Source organism: Pleurodeles waltl, chromosome 7, assembly GCF_031143425.1.
Source record: "Pleurodeles waltl isolate 20211129_DDA chromosome 7, aPleWal1.hap1.20221129, whole genome shotgun sequence".
Classification (NCBI taxonomy): Eukaryota; Metazoa; Chordata; class Amphibia; order Caudata; family Salamandridae; genus Pleurodeles; species Pleurodeles waltl.
In genome coordinates this window covers 763,717,557-763,736,802 of record NC_090446.1, presented here as the reverse complement: position 1 = coordinate 763,736,802, position 19,246 = coordinate 763,717,557, and the positions used below count along the sequence as shown (strand labels likewise).

At 41.9% G+C, this 19,246-nt stretch overlaps 1 protein-coding gene across 2 annotated transcripts in view; it reads right to left on the bottom strand.

Annotated features, from left to right (window-relative positions):
• Positions 1-434: 434 nt before the first annotated feature.
• Positions 435-19,246, bottom strand: part of C7H5orf24 (chromosome 7 C5orf24 homolog) — a 36,632-nt gene continuing 17,820 nt past the window's right edge. For both annotated transcript variants that reach the window (XM_069199244.1, XM_069199246.1), the window contains one exon: positions 435-2,596. In XM_069199244.1, coding sequence (XP_069055345.1) covers positions 2,021-2,596 — 576 coding nt within the window. In that variant the 3' untranslated portion in view covers positions 435-2,020. The remainder of the gene's footprint in view (positions 2,597-19,246) is intronic.

Below are 19,246 nucleotides of genomic sequence, written 5' to 3'. Positions count from 1 at the left end.
GTATATTACATATGGCAGTTTAGTAAAATAAAAAGAACTTGGCTAACGCCTGACCTAAAATAGCAAGGCATAAACGGCCCCAGCACTTAAAACTACCCTCACCCTCCCCCACCCTGCGCCCTAAAACTGCCCCTAAAAACGACCCCCCCCAAAACCTGGCCTTAGCCCCACTTACCTGGCCGCATCCAGAACTTCCTCTCCTGATCCTTCCTGTTCCTCTTCTCGCCCAACTGCACAGCTAAATCGCTATCTGCCTTAACCACAGATATGCGTGGTTAAGGCAGATGTGTGGTTTAGGAAAGTGTTTTTCTGCTTGCTTGGAAACAACATGCCTGGCTCAGCCCGCGTTGTAAAGGCCGTTCCCCGACATAAAAATAAACAAACCACATTACTTGAAGTACAGGACAGACTTTTTTATCAAAATTTACACCAGCCTGATTAAAATACAAATTTATTGAGGAACGCAACATACAACTGAGAACTTTAGCATGGAAACACATAGTTTTGTAGCAATTAGATTTAGCTGCCATAATATTGCAAAATTATGTTAACAGTTTTTTGTGGTTTGTGTGGTATTGTGGTATACTAGGAAATGTTAAGTATTTTTCTCTGTGGTCCGTTCAGACAAGTACAATCACCATTTAAAATGCAATACTCTTTTGTAGTTAAGTGAAACATACGTTTTTAGGCATTGGTGTAACACCTGTAAGCTTAAAGTTTCCTGTTTATTAAAAAAAATAGGTATGAAACTTGAAATGTATATTCCACCAAGACCAAAATCTGATTTTTTAAATTATAATTGAAGAGGTTCAGTTTTGTTTTTTTTTAAAACTAAAATAAAGCTACATAGATGGAAAACATGTGACTTTAGATATTTTCTGCTTCCATAAACTCAAAACGGTTTTACATTTTTTGAGAATTAAATGATTTACAGATAAACTACTATAGTTCCTTAAATGTTTTACTTTATTCTAATGAAAAGGTTAACTTTAGGTATGCAGCATTGAAAAACATACGTTGAATTACAATCCTTATTTTGTCAAATGTACAACCTATCTGATTTGCAGAGCTTTGAGCTCATGGACCTTTTAACTGTTAAACAAGATCTCACCCCAGTGCATGCGTGGATGGATGCAGTTCACTTATCATGGTTTACCTTAGGTGCACCTTCACGTTGCAAAAACATGTAGACTATTTATATCAGATATACAATCGCTAACATGAGTAATGGAAATGTGTCCTTTGCCTTTTGTTTCCTTTTTTAATTTAAAGAGCATGCATGAAAATGAACAACATACATCTGTTGTGTCCACCCAATGGTCAGAAATGTGCATGTAAAGCTGTAAATCTGTAGTTTTGAAAAACTAATATGCAGGTTGTAAACAAAGTTTCTACACACCAGTTTGCTGTATGTTAAAATCAGTGCTGCAGTGTTACAATTAACTCTATTCAACCGTAAATCTGTGAGCAGTTCCCTATAAATAATCTGAATTGTATGTGCACTATCTGAATAGCATTTTTCGAGTTCTTGTTTATTCTACACATACAATACGTTTCCAAAGTACAATAATAAGAAAAAGATTTGCACTTTTCTTAAAAGCAAATACAATAATGCAGTGGAACAGCAATAAGTGCATTTAACAAAAAACAAAACAATATTAACAATTTAAAAACTATTCAGAATTCTCGAATCATTCGAGAAACTGCACTATATTTATTGTAACTTTATAAGCCAATGTGTGAATCAAGTGCCAGTCATTGAAAAAAATGAAAAAACTGTTCAGTGCAAGTATGAAGTGAAGTAGACTTGAATGATCCACAAAACTAGGAGCCATAAAAATCACTTTAGAGTTGAGACATTGTGCTTTTAAAAGCAAGCGTTTGCTACCCAAGATTTAAAATTAGGTCATTTAAATAAAATCACAAAGAAAAAAACAAATAGGCATGAAAAAAATGAAGTAAAAAATGTTGAGATTTTCCATATAAATTCTTAAGGTATATACACAACCAAACGCATAGGTTACTCCATGATTTGTTTGACTTTGATATCGGTTTCCTCATCCTCTTCATCAGCAGTGGCATGCATTTCTTTGGTACATGTCACAGTGTATGGAAAAGCAGCACCGGTACAAGTGAAACTTAGGTTTGCAAGCCGAGACAGGGCTTTAATACTACCTGGAGGTCTCCCAGGGCTGACTTTATATCCTGCAGCCCTGGTCGTGCCAAGGGGCCTGCCAGGACTTGTCTTAAATCCGGCTGCTTTTGTTGTCCCTAAAGGTCGACCTGTGCTGGTCCTATATCCTGCCAGTTTAGTGGTTCCAGACGGCCTTCCTCGTTTACCAGCTTTGTTGAGACTTTTCTTTTTCTTTACACCATTTTTATTCTCTAAATTCATTCCACCGATTGCCTGCAAGTGTGCTTCATTTTTTGCGTCTTGCCTTTGGCAGGAAATAGTACCCTTATGACTGTAATTACTTGGCTGTATGGTGTACAAGTCAAACTGCTCTGCGGCCCGTCTGCTGTCCTCAGACAGGCATGAAGCTTTTTCATTCCCAAGGAACTCTCCACCACTGCTGGAAACGGGGTGCATCATTTTCTAAATGTAAAAAACACGCAAGGGAAAAACAGAGTTTAACAAAATTAATCTGCAAAACACAACTGATTTTCAGTCCAAAAACACAATACATTCATTAGTCCGTCCGCGAAACCCATTAGAGCCATCAATTAAATAATGGAATGTAAGTTATATTTCAAGTGCAGTCATTATTATATCCCAGGTACATACTACGACACACTTCACATCAATTAAAAGCGTTTACAATATTTTTACGTTTATTTTTAGTCAGCATTTAATAACACGATAAAATCAGTCAGCATATTTTTTCAAAAGTCCTTATACATCCGTAGTCCACTGGGTATGTGACCTGTACATCAAAGCTTCACACGGTTCAAACTGATTAGAATTAACCTTGAGAGTGTGGTATAGCATCCCATCTAACTTCTCTTCTTCTTTGCTCCCCCGGACTGGATGTATTGGTGAAAAAGTGTTTACATTTATTTGAATTAATAGGCCCAGATTTTAGAGGGGCTTGCGCCATTCTAATGCCACGTTAGCGTCATTTTTTTACGTTAGTGTGGCGTTAGAAGGCAAAAAACGCAGCGCCAAATTTACAAAGTGGTGCAGTGCAGGCATTGCGCCACTTTGTAACATTTTGCGCCACTTTATGCCTGTATCAGGCATAATGTATACAAAGAGATGTTCCCCTGTTAGGGGGTGTCGCAAAAATTATACAGAAATCTAGGAGATTTCCTTGCACCATTTTTTTCGGCACTTTTAATGCCTGCTCAGAGCAGGCATTAAAAGGAGACTTCCATTGGTTTCAATGGGCCTATGGGGGCTTTGCAGGATTAACGTCAACATTTTTGACACTAATCCTGCAAAGTGCAGACTAGCGTACAAAATAATGACGCTAGTACCCCTCACTACCGCCATATTTTAAATACGGCACACACATGGTGGCGTTAGGTGGGCACTAAGGGGTGCAAGAAAAGTGGCGCTGCACCAGGTGCAGCGCCACTTTTCATACATCTGCCCCGATACGTGCTAATGAAAAGATGAACCTAAATTCCATTCATCCAATGTTTTACCTGCCAGCTTTGTGCTTTCTTCTTCAGGTCATTGTTTTAATTTTTTGAGGTCCCTGGGATCAGAAGGTTACAAGCTGGTTATAAACATTAAAGTTGTGCCAAATCCCCTAAGTGCAACATATTAACTGCAGCACAACCCTTGCTCTCACACCAGCCTTGTGCACTTTACCATGTAGGGAACATATATATATTTTCCATGCCATAGACGCACAAAAACCCACTAGTGACGCAAATGATCACGTGCAAACAGTAACGCGAGGCCCAGAGTGATACAAACTCCACTTTGATACAAATGCCATTCGGAAAACAGGCAATTTCTCAAATTGAAAGCACACAGTTGTGGGATAACCACTCAATCTAGCCAGCAAACCGATCTCACTTCGGGGATGTCCGGTGATTTGTAACCCCCAGAAGAAATCATTTTCTCTTGAATATATGTCAAACAAAATTAAATCAATGCCTGTTTAAATACACAAACCTGATTCAGAATAGCCACTCAGCGTGATAGTACCGACAAAAGGAAAATTCAACTTCTGTATCTATTCATTCTCATGTTTATGTTGTTCATAGCCGATTACACTCCATTGGTCCTTATGTTATACCTTTCCCTGAATCCAGGTAAATGAACCCTCTTAGTCACTTTTACCAAAACTGCAGCAATCACATTTCTTCTTGTTTTGTTGTTAATGTGGTTGTGATATAAGACAAACTTTTTGAAAATGTGTAAACTCACCGCAGACATGCATCTGCTAAAGCTTTACTTTTCAGCTGACATTTTCCAGTGTTTTTTCATGGATTTTTCTAATATTATTCCTTGTTAACATTGTATCTTTTTAACATATAATTGTCTAAACATGATATTTCTCGATCCAAATGTGGATAAAGAATAGCATATTTTACCAACTGCCCTATTATTTTTGATAAACACTCAGTCCATTTTCCTCATTCAGAAATTCATATAAAGGTCTTGGCCTGTACATACTGCGATAAAAATACCATGTCCCCATAAGGCATGAAATATTTAGAAAGAATTACAAGGGTCATAATATCACATGACATGACCATTTCAGAGTGAGTACATATTTCTGGTGTTTTCATTTATTCAAAGTGGCATTATCCTTTGATGCTTTACTTATACATTAACAGGGCAAGTTTACACGTGCTTTACAAAGTTATCAGAATGATCACTATACAAAATAATTCTGCACTTATATTAATCCCACAGAGATGAGATCCCTTTGGAATTAGAGCATGCGACTTTCAGGTTTCATACAGCTCTCTTTGGGTTACTAACTCAGATGGGAGCTCCTCAAGGATGTTGGCAAGCAATCATGCTTTTGAAAATGTATTTTTTTCAATAGTTGATTTTCTGTATATATACACATATATATATATATAAATGTACTTTCTGTGTTAGGGGTTTCGTCTTCTAACAAGCACACAATTTAATTAGATAACGCAGTAGTAATGTGCAATTATATTTAATACTAGTGGCATGTACACCAGGAACAATAAACTGTCCTTAAACACATCAAACCGAAGTGAGCACATGACCCCTGACCTCACGACCCTGCACTGTTTACCTGACGCAAATAGGCATCCTTCAAAGCCTCTGCATCGCCCCCCGGGAAATACACAGCACTGAAGTGATTTTTCAGTGGAAACACACAACACCCCGATCAAGAAAAACATTTGTCTCAGCAACTTCGAAGAAATTAGAAAAACAATAAAAATGAGCTTTTTCCCCAAAATATAACCCAGGATTTAGAAGACCATATAATACCTCCATGTCAAATGGACCAAAACGATGCAGGACAGGTTTTTTTAAATGCCTCCGTGCGTTAAGTCGATAGCGACACTGCATGGTTCACAAAATTTATTGAAGCAATCCTATTCTGTCCTTCAACTGTAGATTGACAAATAAGATGTTCTGACTGTGGTCTATATGGCACCGTCAACTTCAACACCATGTATAAACAAGCATCTGCAATGCAATGGGTATCGCATTTGCTTGACTTAGAGCTATTGTCGTAGTAAATTCATAACTGGACTTTTCTTGCCACATAAATTGGTCAACCCTGCCTCACAGTTTAGTCTTTTCATGCCACATAACTCAAGTGGCCCTGCATATAACTAAAGCACTTCGATTGACCGTCTTCCTCCATCCAATGGATTCCCACTTTCACCACCCCACCTTCAGAGTTGCTGGATGGCTAACACAATTCTCAAAACAAGACAGCTGCTGAGGAGTAACAAGAGAAATAAACTAATAGTGTCACCCAAATATATCAAGAGTGTTCAAATAGTTAAAAAGTTAATAAGGATGTTAATTTGGCCTGAGTCATTGTCATAACTGCAATAAGGAGAAATTAATAAAACATATACAATTATCATATAAACCAAATAAAAACCTTTATCAGAAATAAAGGTTTGGCATTAGAATGTAATGTTCAGAACATCCTCTAGAGAACACCATAATGAAAAAAGCATTCGTAAGAAATATGGTCATGTTACCATACAGTTAGCCCCTAGTGGACACATCAACATGAAAAGAAAATGACTGTAAGAATTGGTGTAACCATATATTTAGCCCCTAGAGAGTGTAGTGCATTGCACAGTTTCAGGGCTAGCATGCCTACTGCAATTATATTACAAACAATACCCTTAAAACCCCAACTACTCTGATCTGTAAAACAAAAGTTCCAACCATGAGAGGTAAAAATGATTGAATGGAGGGAGGGGATATTATTTTGGGGTCTAACCTAGGGTGGGGACCCAGAGATGATCTAGACAGAAAGAGCAGGCTTTGGTGAACGTTATGACGGTGGTCCCATTGTCCTGGAACCACCACAGGATGAGCAAAAATGTTTTGTAAAAGAATGCCCTGCAAAGCATTATGGGGCAACCGTGTGCAGCAAATATTGTAGTATGTTGGCTGTACTGCACAGAACAGCTCCTAGAGGACACCACAATAAAAACTTCATGTGTAAGAAACAGGTCATGTAACCATATTATTAGTCTCTAGAGGGAATAATTACATGAAAATCACAAAGTATGTAGTGCAACCATAAATTTAACCCTTACAGGGTGTAGTGCCTTACACATTTTCAGGCCTACTACAGTACTAAGACCCTTAAAACACAAACTACTCCAAGCTGTAAAACAAAAGTTACAGCCATAAAGAGCTTAAAAAGGGACTTAAAGGTGGGAGGGGTTATTATTTTTGGGTCCCCACTAACCTAGTGGCCTAAACAGAAAGAGTGTGTCATGCTGAACGTTTTGGTGGTTGTCCTACTGTTGTAGGACCACCACAGGCTGAGTTATGGGCAAAAATGTCTTGAAAAGGAATGCTTGCAAAGCATTATGGGGCGACTTTTCCAGAGTGTAGTGAATATTGTAGTATTGGCTCTTCCCCTGTGACGGAAGAGCCATGTTACGGATTTCTATGTTTTTTAATAAAGCATTTATCAATTATATGTGTTTTGGGAAAGCTATGGAGCGTGAAGGGGAGAGCCAAAATAAATTACTCTGAATGGATAGCAGTGTGAACAATGTGACCCGTGCTTCAATACCTCCGATGGGGTTTGCGCTGTTGACACTGTAAGTGCTGTGAGGGCCATGGTGGCCATGGAGCACGAAGGGGATAGACAAAAGAAACAAGCATTTGCAATGCAATCGGTCTTGCGTTTGCTCGAGTTAGAGCTATTAGCTTTGTAAATTGCTAACTGGACTTTTCTTGCCACACAAACTGAAAAAAAAAAGTAAAACAGTTGACATAAGCGAGCCAATTCAAAGCGCCACAGCCACCATGAGCGTGAGTGCAAAGGAGACACAAAAGGAAAAAAGTTCACTCATGGTCAAAGTTACCGGCAAAAGTGCAATTATCCATGTAATAGGGTCGATGGCCAAGGCGGTAACAAAAACGCCCCAAGGAGGGACTAACGTAAAGCAGGTACCAATGACAACAAAGGATTTTTGAAAGGCAAGGCCATGAACGAGTGATAGTGATGGGCGTGCGGTCGGCGTGGCTTTAAGGCCAGATACATACCAACACATCAGAAAAGCAGCGCTTGTGCGCTGCTATGCTCAACCTAAAAAGCAGTTCACCCACACTAAGTATACTGGCAATCATGTAATTATCCATGTAACAGAGTCAATCTGCAAGGCGGTAACAAAACCGTCCCAAGGAGGGACTAACGTAAAGCAGGTACCAATGACAACAAAGGATTTTTGAAAGGCAAGCCCATGAACGATTGATAGTGATGGGCGTGCGGTCGGCGTGGCTTTAAGGCCAGATACATACCAACACGACGGAAAAGCAGCGCTTGTGCGCTGCTATGCTCAACCTAAAAAGCAGTTCACCCACACTAAGTATACTGGCAATCATGTAATTATCCATGTAACAGAGTCAATCTGCAAGGCGGTAACAAAACCGTCCCAAGGAGGGACAAACGTAAAGCAATTACCAATTACATCAAGGGATATTTGAAAGGTAAGCCCACGAATGAGTGAAAGTGATGGGCATGAGGTGGGCGTGGTTAAAAGCCCACAATACTTACAACAGGTCAAATCACTTGCGCGCTCAACCTAAAAAGAGAACCTGTTCTACTGGTTGATAGGATCTCACAAATATACAGGAAGGCAGCCATGACCTACAATCAAAGACACAACCTGCCTGTCACAAAACTGGCAATAGTAGTCTGAAATTGTTGGTAACGTTTTGAAGACAGTGGGCACTGATATTCAAAATTGCTATAGCACCCCCTATTTGCAATGTCTGTTTGAGATGACAGCACAAATAAATAGAGGGGAAGGGTTTACTACGGCCAGCCTCTATCCTCAAAGAATTGTGAAGATGTCTAGAGATGAGAGAGGGGTATCAGATTCCAGAGAGCCAGTGCATTCTCTATGGCCATATGTTTCAGGTGGCTCAGATCATTTGGGGGAGGAGTGGGTTGAATTATTGTAATCAAAAAGTCCATGAAGTGCCACAGACATCAGATTCGGAGGACTGGAACAAAGGCAGAGACCTTTCTCAACTGTTCACTACTTTACAGGTACACAGGACTGGCCCATGGTTGACTTTGCTATAAGATATATAGGTTCCAGTGTCTTAGTGAGAGGAACTGTGAAAGCATGCTATTGTGTCCTGGGAGAGCATCATGCAATGCCCGTTTTACATACATTCAGTTTAATTACTTGCATGATACGTATTAAACTGCTTGATGTGTAAGTAAACTATGATGTTCTTCTGAGACTAACCGTGTGTTCCATAAAAGTGAGATGCTGAGATTCTGTAGATGCTGTACTTCCTCTTAGAACTCATTCCACCTATAGACCAAAGCCCTATCCTCAACAAACACTATAACCCGACCCGACAGCTTCGCTCCGCCAACATTGTCCTCGCCACCGTCCCATGCATCCACTTGAGACCCTCACGGGTGAGTAGTGTGCTTTACAAATTCCCTGATTGATTGATTGATTGATTAAGTGGGGGCTACTGTTGAGGTAGGAGGAGGAATGGGGGAAAAGTGAAAGGAGTCAATGGAAGAGGGTTGGAGATGGGTATAAAAAGCAGCTGCTCACAATAATGGTTGTTTCTTTCTTCTTCTCTTCCATAATAGTGAATTAGGCAGCTATTTAGAGATATCCACAACACCAGAAAGGTTTACCAACCGAGAAAAACATTAACAATATTTGTCTTTGTCTTACTACACCACAGCCCAACTATATTGATTTTTTCATTTTTTATTCTTTGATGTTTTGCATCAGCATGTTAAAGACCAGAGGTCTTGAACCATGTCACAAAAAAGGGAAGATGCTAAGATTACGACCAAGGCTGTAATCTATTCTCTTTCCTCTGCAACCCACATCTTTACATACATCCAAGGAGCATGGAGCAGTTATTCAAAAGCCTAGAAGAAGAGCAGCAATTTCTTCAGGAATAAGCATGGGTTAACCTGGAACTCATATACACTAGAGGACTCAGCAGCTCGATTTGACCCTACGACAGATAGCTCCAGCTTTCACCAAGACCACCAGTGCCTACAAAACATGTCCACTGATTCTAGTAAGATGGTGATCTTTTAACTTTTTACTTCTTTTGAGCCTTCTGACTGGCTTAAAAATCAATGAGCCTTCTATGCAGCATCATTGTTGTCTGGCTTTTTAGAAAAAGACTGCAAACCAGAGAGGCGTAAGCACCTATGCAGAAGTAAAATGAACTCTCTTGGATCTCTAAATTTCGACCTCGGGTATTATAACAGTAAGAACGAGAGAGATTGTTAAAAGGTACCCAAATGGCGTTATTTTTAACCATTAAGGATGCATGTGACCATTGACTTCAAATAAATATTCATATGAAACAGAAAATGAAGACGCCTATTTAGAGAGAACAACTTAAGTCCCTCTCTGGAGATATGCTTACTTGGATACACTAACATCCCAAGGTAAATGTGCATGAAGTGATAAATATGGTGACAGCCTTTCAGTGGGATCTCAGAAATCTGTCTCCACAACAAAGAAGGGAAATCTTGGCGAGGAGCTGTGCATGTGAAGACCTGAGAACCATCCAAGATGACCATGGTTCTAGGAGGTCTGTGGGTAGGCTACTCCTCAAGCAACAGCCTGTGCAGTGACCCGAGTACTACAATGAAAAGGGGCAATAAAATAACCTAGCCTGACATTGTTGCAATTACACTACAAAGGAATATAGAGCGATTGCAGGACTAAGTATCACCACAGAGGGATTTTTAAGGACACCAAATAAGTTCCAGTCCCAAAAATAAAAAGCTTTAGTGGCACATGCTGAACCCAAACAGCAGTCATACCCTACATGGGTGGACAACCCTTTATATTTTAAGTTTTGCCCATCTGCGGTGTCCACCTGACTGTAAAATATGTTCAGCAGTCTAGATGCATTTGGAAACTCTCTTTCCTCTCTTCTCTGAAAGCCACTGGTGTATCCACATGACAGTCATTCATTGGCTTCCTTATGAAGTCATCCTTTGTACCAAACGGTCCAATCATGCACAGCACTCAACGTGATCCATGATACTGAAGCCTACTACATACTGTGGATTCAAAGTGCTACATTTGCTACTGGCTATTTCAGTCCACCAAGATCATATGCAAAAAACCCAAAGAAGAGTCAAAACAAGTGTTAAGAAGAATGCAAAATGGAAAATAGAGTATGCTCACCCAGTACTGAACTGGTGTCCACAAACTACCCAATGAGACGTTATAACCTAATGCTAACGCTTGGCACCAAAAGTCCCCTCATTCAACTATCCCAACACTGCACCATTCATATTTCACTGAGAAATCTGAAAGCAAAACCAAGAACCCAGTTGTTAGACCAGAAGTTGCCATGTCCCTGAGTCATGGAACTAGCCAGCAATCACAAAACTGAGCTCATCAAGGATATCAAAAGGTTCTGTATCACTTTCAAACTATTTTACCATCCTGAAATTGACAGAGAAGTTTAGCATTACTGAATACTGCATATGGTGTGCCAAAAATGAGACGACAGGGCCATCTCTATGGGTTTGCTGCAACCTCTCCTGATAACTCACACTCTATTAGACAAGGTGCAACAGACAATGTGGAACCCTCTAGAGAAAGTGCTTATGGATTACCTCAGGTGATTTCTCAAGGCAGTGGCTTGATGTGGTATCTCAGCCTTGGCAAACTTTCTGAGATCCATTTGGAAACTCACAGCTTTGTAGAAAAGATTTTAATCACATTCTGAAGGCACTTCTAAAAAAATAGTAGCTTCTGAGAAGAGATAACTGGGAAGATCTCTTACTCTGTGATCTCTTTGGAATGATACAGACACCTCAAGCCTCTAGAAGCTCTATCCCATTCACGCTGATATATGGAAGGCATCCCAGGAATGTTTTACACATGATTATCGAAAAACAGGGAAACAACCCCACATCAGGAGAGTGCAGCATCTCATATCCAGACCGTGTATGACAGAGGGGAGAAGGTCAAGATAAACATGACAGACAACATATGAGAAAGCCAAGAAAAATGGGAGCATCACTGTGATTAGTCCAATAATAGACTAAGGGTTTGATTTCGGGTTTGGCAGACAGCATACAGTCTCTTTGGGTGGCAAAGGACATAAGCTCCACCACCATGACAGACTACCGCCCACAAAATTTAGAGATGACCGCCGGTCCAGTGGTCATTCCTGTACATTGAAGAGATACTCTGTATGTTTGGTGGACAGCTGCCATCGGATTTAATGGCAGTCCACCAAACTTTTAACAACAAAAATCAACCACACACTGTTGAAAAATACAGTATAAAAGATCTAATTGCCCCTGTGTTTTTGCATCTACTCTGCATGAATAGTTTTGATAAGTCTTTGTTGCAGCAATCATTCATGACCCGGTGTCCCTTAAGTTATTATCAGGTCATAATCAGGAGTGTGTAAATATGGACTGAGCATTTTTTCAAGTCTAGAGAGAAAAGCCAACCAAGACATGGTTTGAGTGGAAAAATCATGTTTATATCGTAAAAAGTAACTGAAGCCAGATAATTGCTTGATCTATGCAACAGTATGGATGGAGATTACATTATTATATGGGAATCTGATATAAGGAATTACCAGAATATATGAGAAATTGACAATTATGGTGCAGTAAACTGCTAAAGTAGAGAGAAGCATACCTTCATCCAATTGTAATTGTTCCAATCAGCTATAAATCACTGCAAGTAAAGTTTAGGTCTGGGATTCTATTCCTAGCAATATATTACTACCTATTCATCTGCATTATCCTTTTAGAATATGAAGATGAGACTATATGCCACTTCTTGGTGAACATATGGCATTCATGACTGATAACCATTATGAGGCAAAGATGTGAAAATACTACTCTATATCATGTGGTCCACCTTTGTAGTTTCTGCTGTGGTAGCTGTTTGCAAATATATTAGGATAATATGAGGAAGACGTGAAAAACATTGTCTTAACTAAGAATACTTTTCAGTTATAAAGGAGGAATCACCATTGATTATGCTACATATTGGCAACAAAGGTCTTGTTGGAGGTATAAGGGTGTAACTTCTTTTTTAACATATCTTAGAATATCCTGTCAAATATATATGATGTGTTGTAAGTTTTCATTACCAAGTATACAATGTAAAAGACACAGATAAAATGTGTTGTAAATGTTAAAAATACTCTTACATTTTTATATACTATGGGGAGTTTAATATGTATTAGTATAATGTACATTATTTTATGTGGTACTTAACATGAAACAGATAACTGATTGAATGACTGACTGGCACAGCACTCTGCCCAGACCCTCCAAGCTACAGATTAGATGCAGGGTGGGCTATCCATCACAAGCAATCAGAACACGTATTACCAATTCAAGGGGTACATAGTTGGATGCCCTGATACTGACATGGAGTGTATTTGTTTTTGTATTGTATTGAGTGCATTTGGTTCCTCCTTGGTACATGTGGGCATAAAGAACATGGAGGTAGGCACGTTGAAGATGGACCCAGATGCATTTCTAATCACAGGAGGAAACATGGAAGCGTTGTAACTCACATTTGCTTGCTTTCTATTTGCTAGCTTTATTTGTTAGCTTGATTTGTTTCAGGCTGTCCAGCATGTCTTTGTACCCCAATGCCTCTAAACATTCTCTGACCTCCTCCTTATATTCTTCCACAAGTGCTCCCTTTTTGTAAATAGTCCTTTAAGTTTTGTCTTATCTTGTAACATTTGCTGTGCATTCAAAGACAAATGTCAGGCTCTGTCTTAGGAGTGAGCTTGGTCTTTACTTGTCTTTCTCTGACTTCAAGTGGCATAGAGTGGAGTTGCCTTGAGTGACGTGGCATAGAGTGGTGTAGAGTGGAGTGGTATAGAGTGGCGTGTCGTGGAGTTTTGTAAAGTGTAGTTTCTCCACTCCACTACACTCTACGACACTCTAAGCCACTCCACTCTATGACACTCCACTCTACAACACTTTATTCGACTCTACAACACTCCACTCTATGACACTTCACTCTAGGCCACTCTAGGCCACTCTGTGCCACTCCACTCTACGACTCTCTACTCCGTTCCACTCTACTCCACCCAACGAAACTCTACACCCCTCCACTCGATGCCGCTCCACTCGACGCTGCACTACGCCACTCCACTCTACAACATTCTACTCCACTCTATGTCACTCTATGACACTCCACAACACTCACCTCTATACCACTAACTTTTAGCCATGCTGAACAGCAGCCACGCCAATAGCTGTTGCATAGGTGAGATCTAATGACTTTACCAATGCTTATTAATCAAGATGTTTTCGTTTTTGCCTACCCTGAAAAAGTATTGGGCTTTCACAACACTATGGTGGTCATTCTGACCCTGGCGGTCTTTGACCGCCAGGGCGGAGGACCGCGGGAGCACCGCCGACAGGCCGGCGGTGCTCCAATGGGGATTCCGACCGCGGCGGTAAAGCCGCGGTCGGACCGGCACCACTGGCGGAGTCCCGCCAGTGTACCGCGGCCCCATTGAATCCTCCGCGGCGGCGCAGCTTGCTGCACCGCCGCGGGGATTCCGACCCCCCCTACCGCCATCCAGATCCCGGCGGTCGGACCGCCGAGATCCGGATGGCGGTAGGGGGGGTCGCGGGGCCCCTGGGGGCCCCTGCAGTGCCCATGCCACTGGCATGGGCATTGCAGGGGCCCCCGTAAGAGGGCCCCTACATGTATTTCACTGTCTGCTGGGCAGACAGTGAAATACGCGACGGGTGCAACTGCACCCGTCGCACAGCTTCCACTCCGCCGGCTCGATTCCGAGCCGGCTTCATCGTGGAAGCCTCTTTCCTGCTGGGCTGGCTGGCGGTCTGAAGGCGACCGCCCGCCAGCCCAGCGGGAAAGTCAGAATTACCGCCGCGGTCTTTCGACCGCGGAACGGTAACCTGACGGCGGGACTTTGGCGGGCGGCCTCCGCCGCCCGCCAAGGTCAGAATGAGGGCCTATGTGATGTCAGTAGTATTGAGCACATATTTAGCTCTGTGTATTTACTTACTGTACTTTCTGTGTGCCCATGCCCTTCAGGTTTAATTGCCAAAGTCACTTTCTACTGCAAGTGCAGCTCTCATTGCCAGATCGAGAAAGGTGCAAAATGCGTGCGGCAGGCAGCAAGAGAGAGACCGATCCAAAGTGCACTGTGTAGGAAGTGGCATTTTCTGTGCCTCAGGCAGCATTTTTCATAATTCCACAAATAATTTGCCAGTTCCAGCCTATTAGGAGCTAGGACTTAAAAAAATGGAGATATAATTGTGCATGTGAGTGAAAGCCATTTCTTTTTTTAAAGTTGTCAGCCTACTTAGATGCCTTCAAATTCCCCCAGCTTTCAGGATTTAGTAATAAGGTATTTTGGAATTGGCTCAGTAAGCCTGAAAGAAACTCAATTCACCAGTGTCCACATTTATGGCCATCAAGTTAAGATCTCCCATGGATGAGACCACTTAATGTCTCTATTCAACTACCACCATAATCATGGGTGGTAGAAACTGCACCGGAAAGGGGAAAAAAACTACATTGGTTTCTCCTGCCAATTCAGACAAAAAAGCTCAAGTATGAAAATACTTGTAGCAAGAAGATTTACCAGGTAAGCAGTTTGGCTCTTTTCAAAGCTGAAAGCATGGTGGTAATTTGCAATGCATTGCATGACACTGTGGAAGAAGGTAACTATATTGTTTGAGTTCATTTCCCTGACTGTAGCAAGATGGCATTATTATGTGGTATGAATGAGGCGGTCTTACTATGTTAAACTAACTCACTACCAAGAAGTTGACTTCGGGTTCACACCAGTAAACCTTAGCTCAGTCCTGGTAGTGTGGCAAAGAGCAGTCAGGCTACTTAGCGGAACATATGTAAAGCATTTCATAACACTAACATGGACGATATGTAATTGACATGACTTAAAAGAAATCCAACACCAATTTAGAAAAAATAAAGCAGATTTTTATCTTAATTTAGACATAATAATGAACATTGTATCTTACATACAACTGGAATTGTGGATTTTTAAAGTGTTTAAAAATAGATGCGCTTTTAGTTGTCAAACTAATACCACTGAAGTCAATGGGGGAAAGCACAGAGTGCAATGGGTCACTTGTGGGGTGAGTTTTGTGGAACACATCTGGAGTCAGATATGAAGGGTCCCTAGACCAAATTTCTAGAGCCAGTACCTTTTTACCTTGGCCAGGGAGTCGAGGTGCAGATGTAGTCTTGCTGTCCTTAGAAAAGACCGCGTACCGCGTGTGCTGACAATCAAAGATGTAGAACTCTGAAAGCTCAAACTTGGAAATGGAATTACACTCTACCCTCGGAGAATAAAGGCTTTTGGGGTCCCAAGACCTGGATTCCACAGCTGGCACTCCACCACCACATCCAGCGGCTCCGGGTGGAGAGGTGGCCTTGCAGCTGTCAATCACTGGAGGGTCCTGCCAAAGATGCTTTGCCACTTAGTCAAAGTCACCTTCTTCAGGATGCAGGATCTCAGCAGTGGGGTCGTTGCTGACGTCTGTCACTATTGCTGGAGTTGGTGACATCCAGGGATGGGCCAGTTACCGGGCTGGTGACCAACAAGCTTTGGGAGCAGCAAAAGTCATCCACGGGTACTCCATTGGCTGGCGGTAGACAGGAATAAAGAAGCGGCTCAAACCTTAGTGTGAGTCTCAATGCATCTCCCGGGGTTCAGGTCACTGTTTCTCTAGGGCTCCCTCAAGAGGGGCCCGATGGGTTGCACTTCTTGTGACTCAGCACGACGATTCTTCTGCAGGTTGCAGGTGACTGGTTCCACCAGTCAGGGGAGTCTGCTTCAGTTTCTGGTGTTCACTGGAGTCCCTCTTGCTGGTGACAGTGAGCCTTTGCCATGGGCACATGTTGAACACACAGTTCGCTGCAGCAGAGTCTAAAGTCCTGTAGTCAGTGACAGTGTCTCTGCATGCCTTTTCTTGGATTCAAAGTCAGAACTGAAGTTCTGGTGCCAGGGGAGCCCCTTAAATCCTAGTTTAGGGGGAGTTAAAAGTGTGAGGGACAGTGACCAATGGGCTACAGGTCCTGCTGCTAAACTACCTCTGAGGTGCAACTTCTTGTGGGGCTACATCACTTTTCTACCCAGAACCCTTTAATTTCAAGATCTGCCAACATGCCAGGACATTTCCTCTGCTGTACAGACCTCCTAGCCCGCATTAAGGGTGTGGCTAGCCTCCTGGAGGTGTATGCCTCCTGAATAACTAATTTTCCCACCTGTCAGCCTGGACAGGGCATGAAGGGGTATGTCCTCATGTGGGGACAAAGAATTACGTATCAAGGGCAGTGAAAGCCTTTGAGGCTCACTTCCTTGATTACTGCGAGCACCAGCTGTCCTGGGAGGGCAGAGGTATTACCTACTCCCTGCCAGGTCCTTTGTCTCCATCCTGGGGTAAATGTTAGCTCAATCAGCAGGAGGGAAGACTCTTGTCACAGCGGCAAATGGCACGGAGGAGCCTGCCAAGGCAAGAGAAAGCTGGCAATGGGGAGGGGGGATATCCTCTGAGGGAGCCACCAGGGTACATGCTAGCTAATCCTGGGCACGAGAATCATGCTCAGGTTTAAAAGGCACAGTGTTTGACACCAAACATGGGCAATATTAGTAGGGTCATCATGGAGCTGGACATCTGGGGTTTGCTTGGCTGCCAACCCATGTTATCCTATGGACCGCCAGTCACTTGCGCTAGCATTACGTTTAAAAAATGCTACCACAGGGTCAGATATGCTTGTGCATATATGTCCTCACTTATAACACAGAACACCCTGCCTCCTGGGCTATAAGAAGTCTGTCTTAGGGGTGACTTACCTATACTATGGGCAGTGAAGAGACTCTGCGTGAACTTGGTGTGGGGAGAGTCAAACTTGAGCAGGCAAACTGCTCATACAGGCTGACATGGCAGCTCTCCAGACTTTGCTTTTATATGGGCCAACCAGGGTGGCACAATCAGTGTTGCAGCCATGGAGACCTCTTTATCATTCCTACCCTGGATACCACTGGTACCATTTACAAGACCTTACATCGGTGGTAAAGCCTTGCCAACTTGGTTTACCAAATCAGAGCACAGTTTAAGGGAAAGAGCACTGGCACAATAGTCTAAGTGAGGGCAAAAAGTGTGGGGGGCAGCATCTGCAAATAACCCAGTTTCTTGCACTGACATACAGGGATACATTCCTATTCTTATCACCATGATCATGCATTCTGATAAGTGGTTTACAGAGAGGGGAAAAGATGCATAACTTAAAAAATCGATCTAACACAAAAGAAACACCTATATAATAAAGAAAGACCAAATATATCAGAACTCCTCCATGATCATGACCAGCTGACCCAGGAGCATCTGAGATTACTATGTTACACCCTCTAGTGACTCATCATATGCAGGAGAATATTGAGGCCTCTTGGTGCCCTAGAGGGAAATGTTACCTCAAATATTGCTCTGTCAGCCAAGTGCAGTTAATGAAAGCCTGTGGACCATGAAGATCTAGGAAGCCAGGGAATGGGTAGATCTTATGGGAATTGGACCCTAATGTGCAATGCTGGCCATTTTGAGCAGAACCTTGTTTTAAAAGAAGCCTATGCCCAATACGAAGCACTGGTAAATGAGTGTTTTAAACAGCTGTAGCATTGTTCTTCATGTGAATACTTTTGGCTAGTGCAAGAATCTCTTTATTAGTCCAGAGAACAAGAGGGAATTGGGTCAGCCTACTCAAGCAGAAAAGTTGTTTGACATTTCATTTTCAACCTTGAAATGGAGGAGTGTAACTTGGAGCAGGGTACATAGTGTATCTCACTGTGTGTGATATATGAAAGTGTGTGTATTCAAATAATGTTTTCATTTAAGTTGCATTGGAAAACAAGTAACTTCTGTGACGGGTAACCTTGAAGTTTGGAGAAAAGACCTTGGAGTAAAACAGAATTACTCTATGGAAGTAACAGTCTGAGGAATTTGGCACACACAGGTGTTTGGGTGTGCATGGGTTTAACTAAGTGCACTGTTTAATGATTGCTCTGGAGTCATACTGTTTGGGTCATGTTTTTAACTGTGACTAGTCTTTACAGAGTCGCAGCTCCGTTTTTAAAAAAACGAACTTTATTGCGTGTCTATTATCACATACGTGACAAAAAATATATAGACATAAACCCTTTAGCATACGAGGGTGAGGTGGTAATGACATTGTGGCATATATATATTTCATAGCATATAACAGTTATACCACATTTATCAAATCATTTGCAAATGCATTATTAGCAGGTTCGTAGGTTGCACTTATCAGGTGTGTACAGTATCCGAATGCATTGATGAAAACAAATAGAACAAGAGGAAAGGAAACAATGACCCCCTGATTGAACCCATAACCCCCCTCTCCTGCAACTCCAAGACAGAAACGTACACGTTTACCCAGAACTAGGTCCAGCAAAGAACGATTCTTCACCCAAAACTGTAGAACCATGTCAACAGGTTAATGTGTGCAATTGCTACAGGGGTAGGCAAACAGGGACCCCAAGGCAACAATGAGGTCATAGGAACAGAGA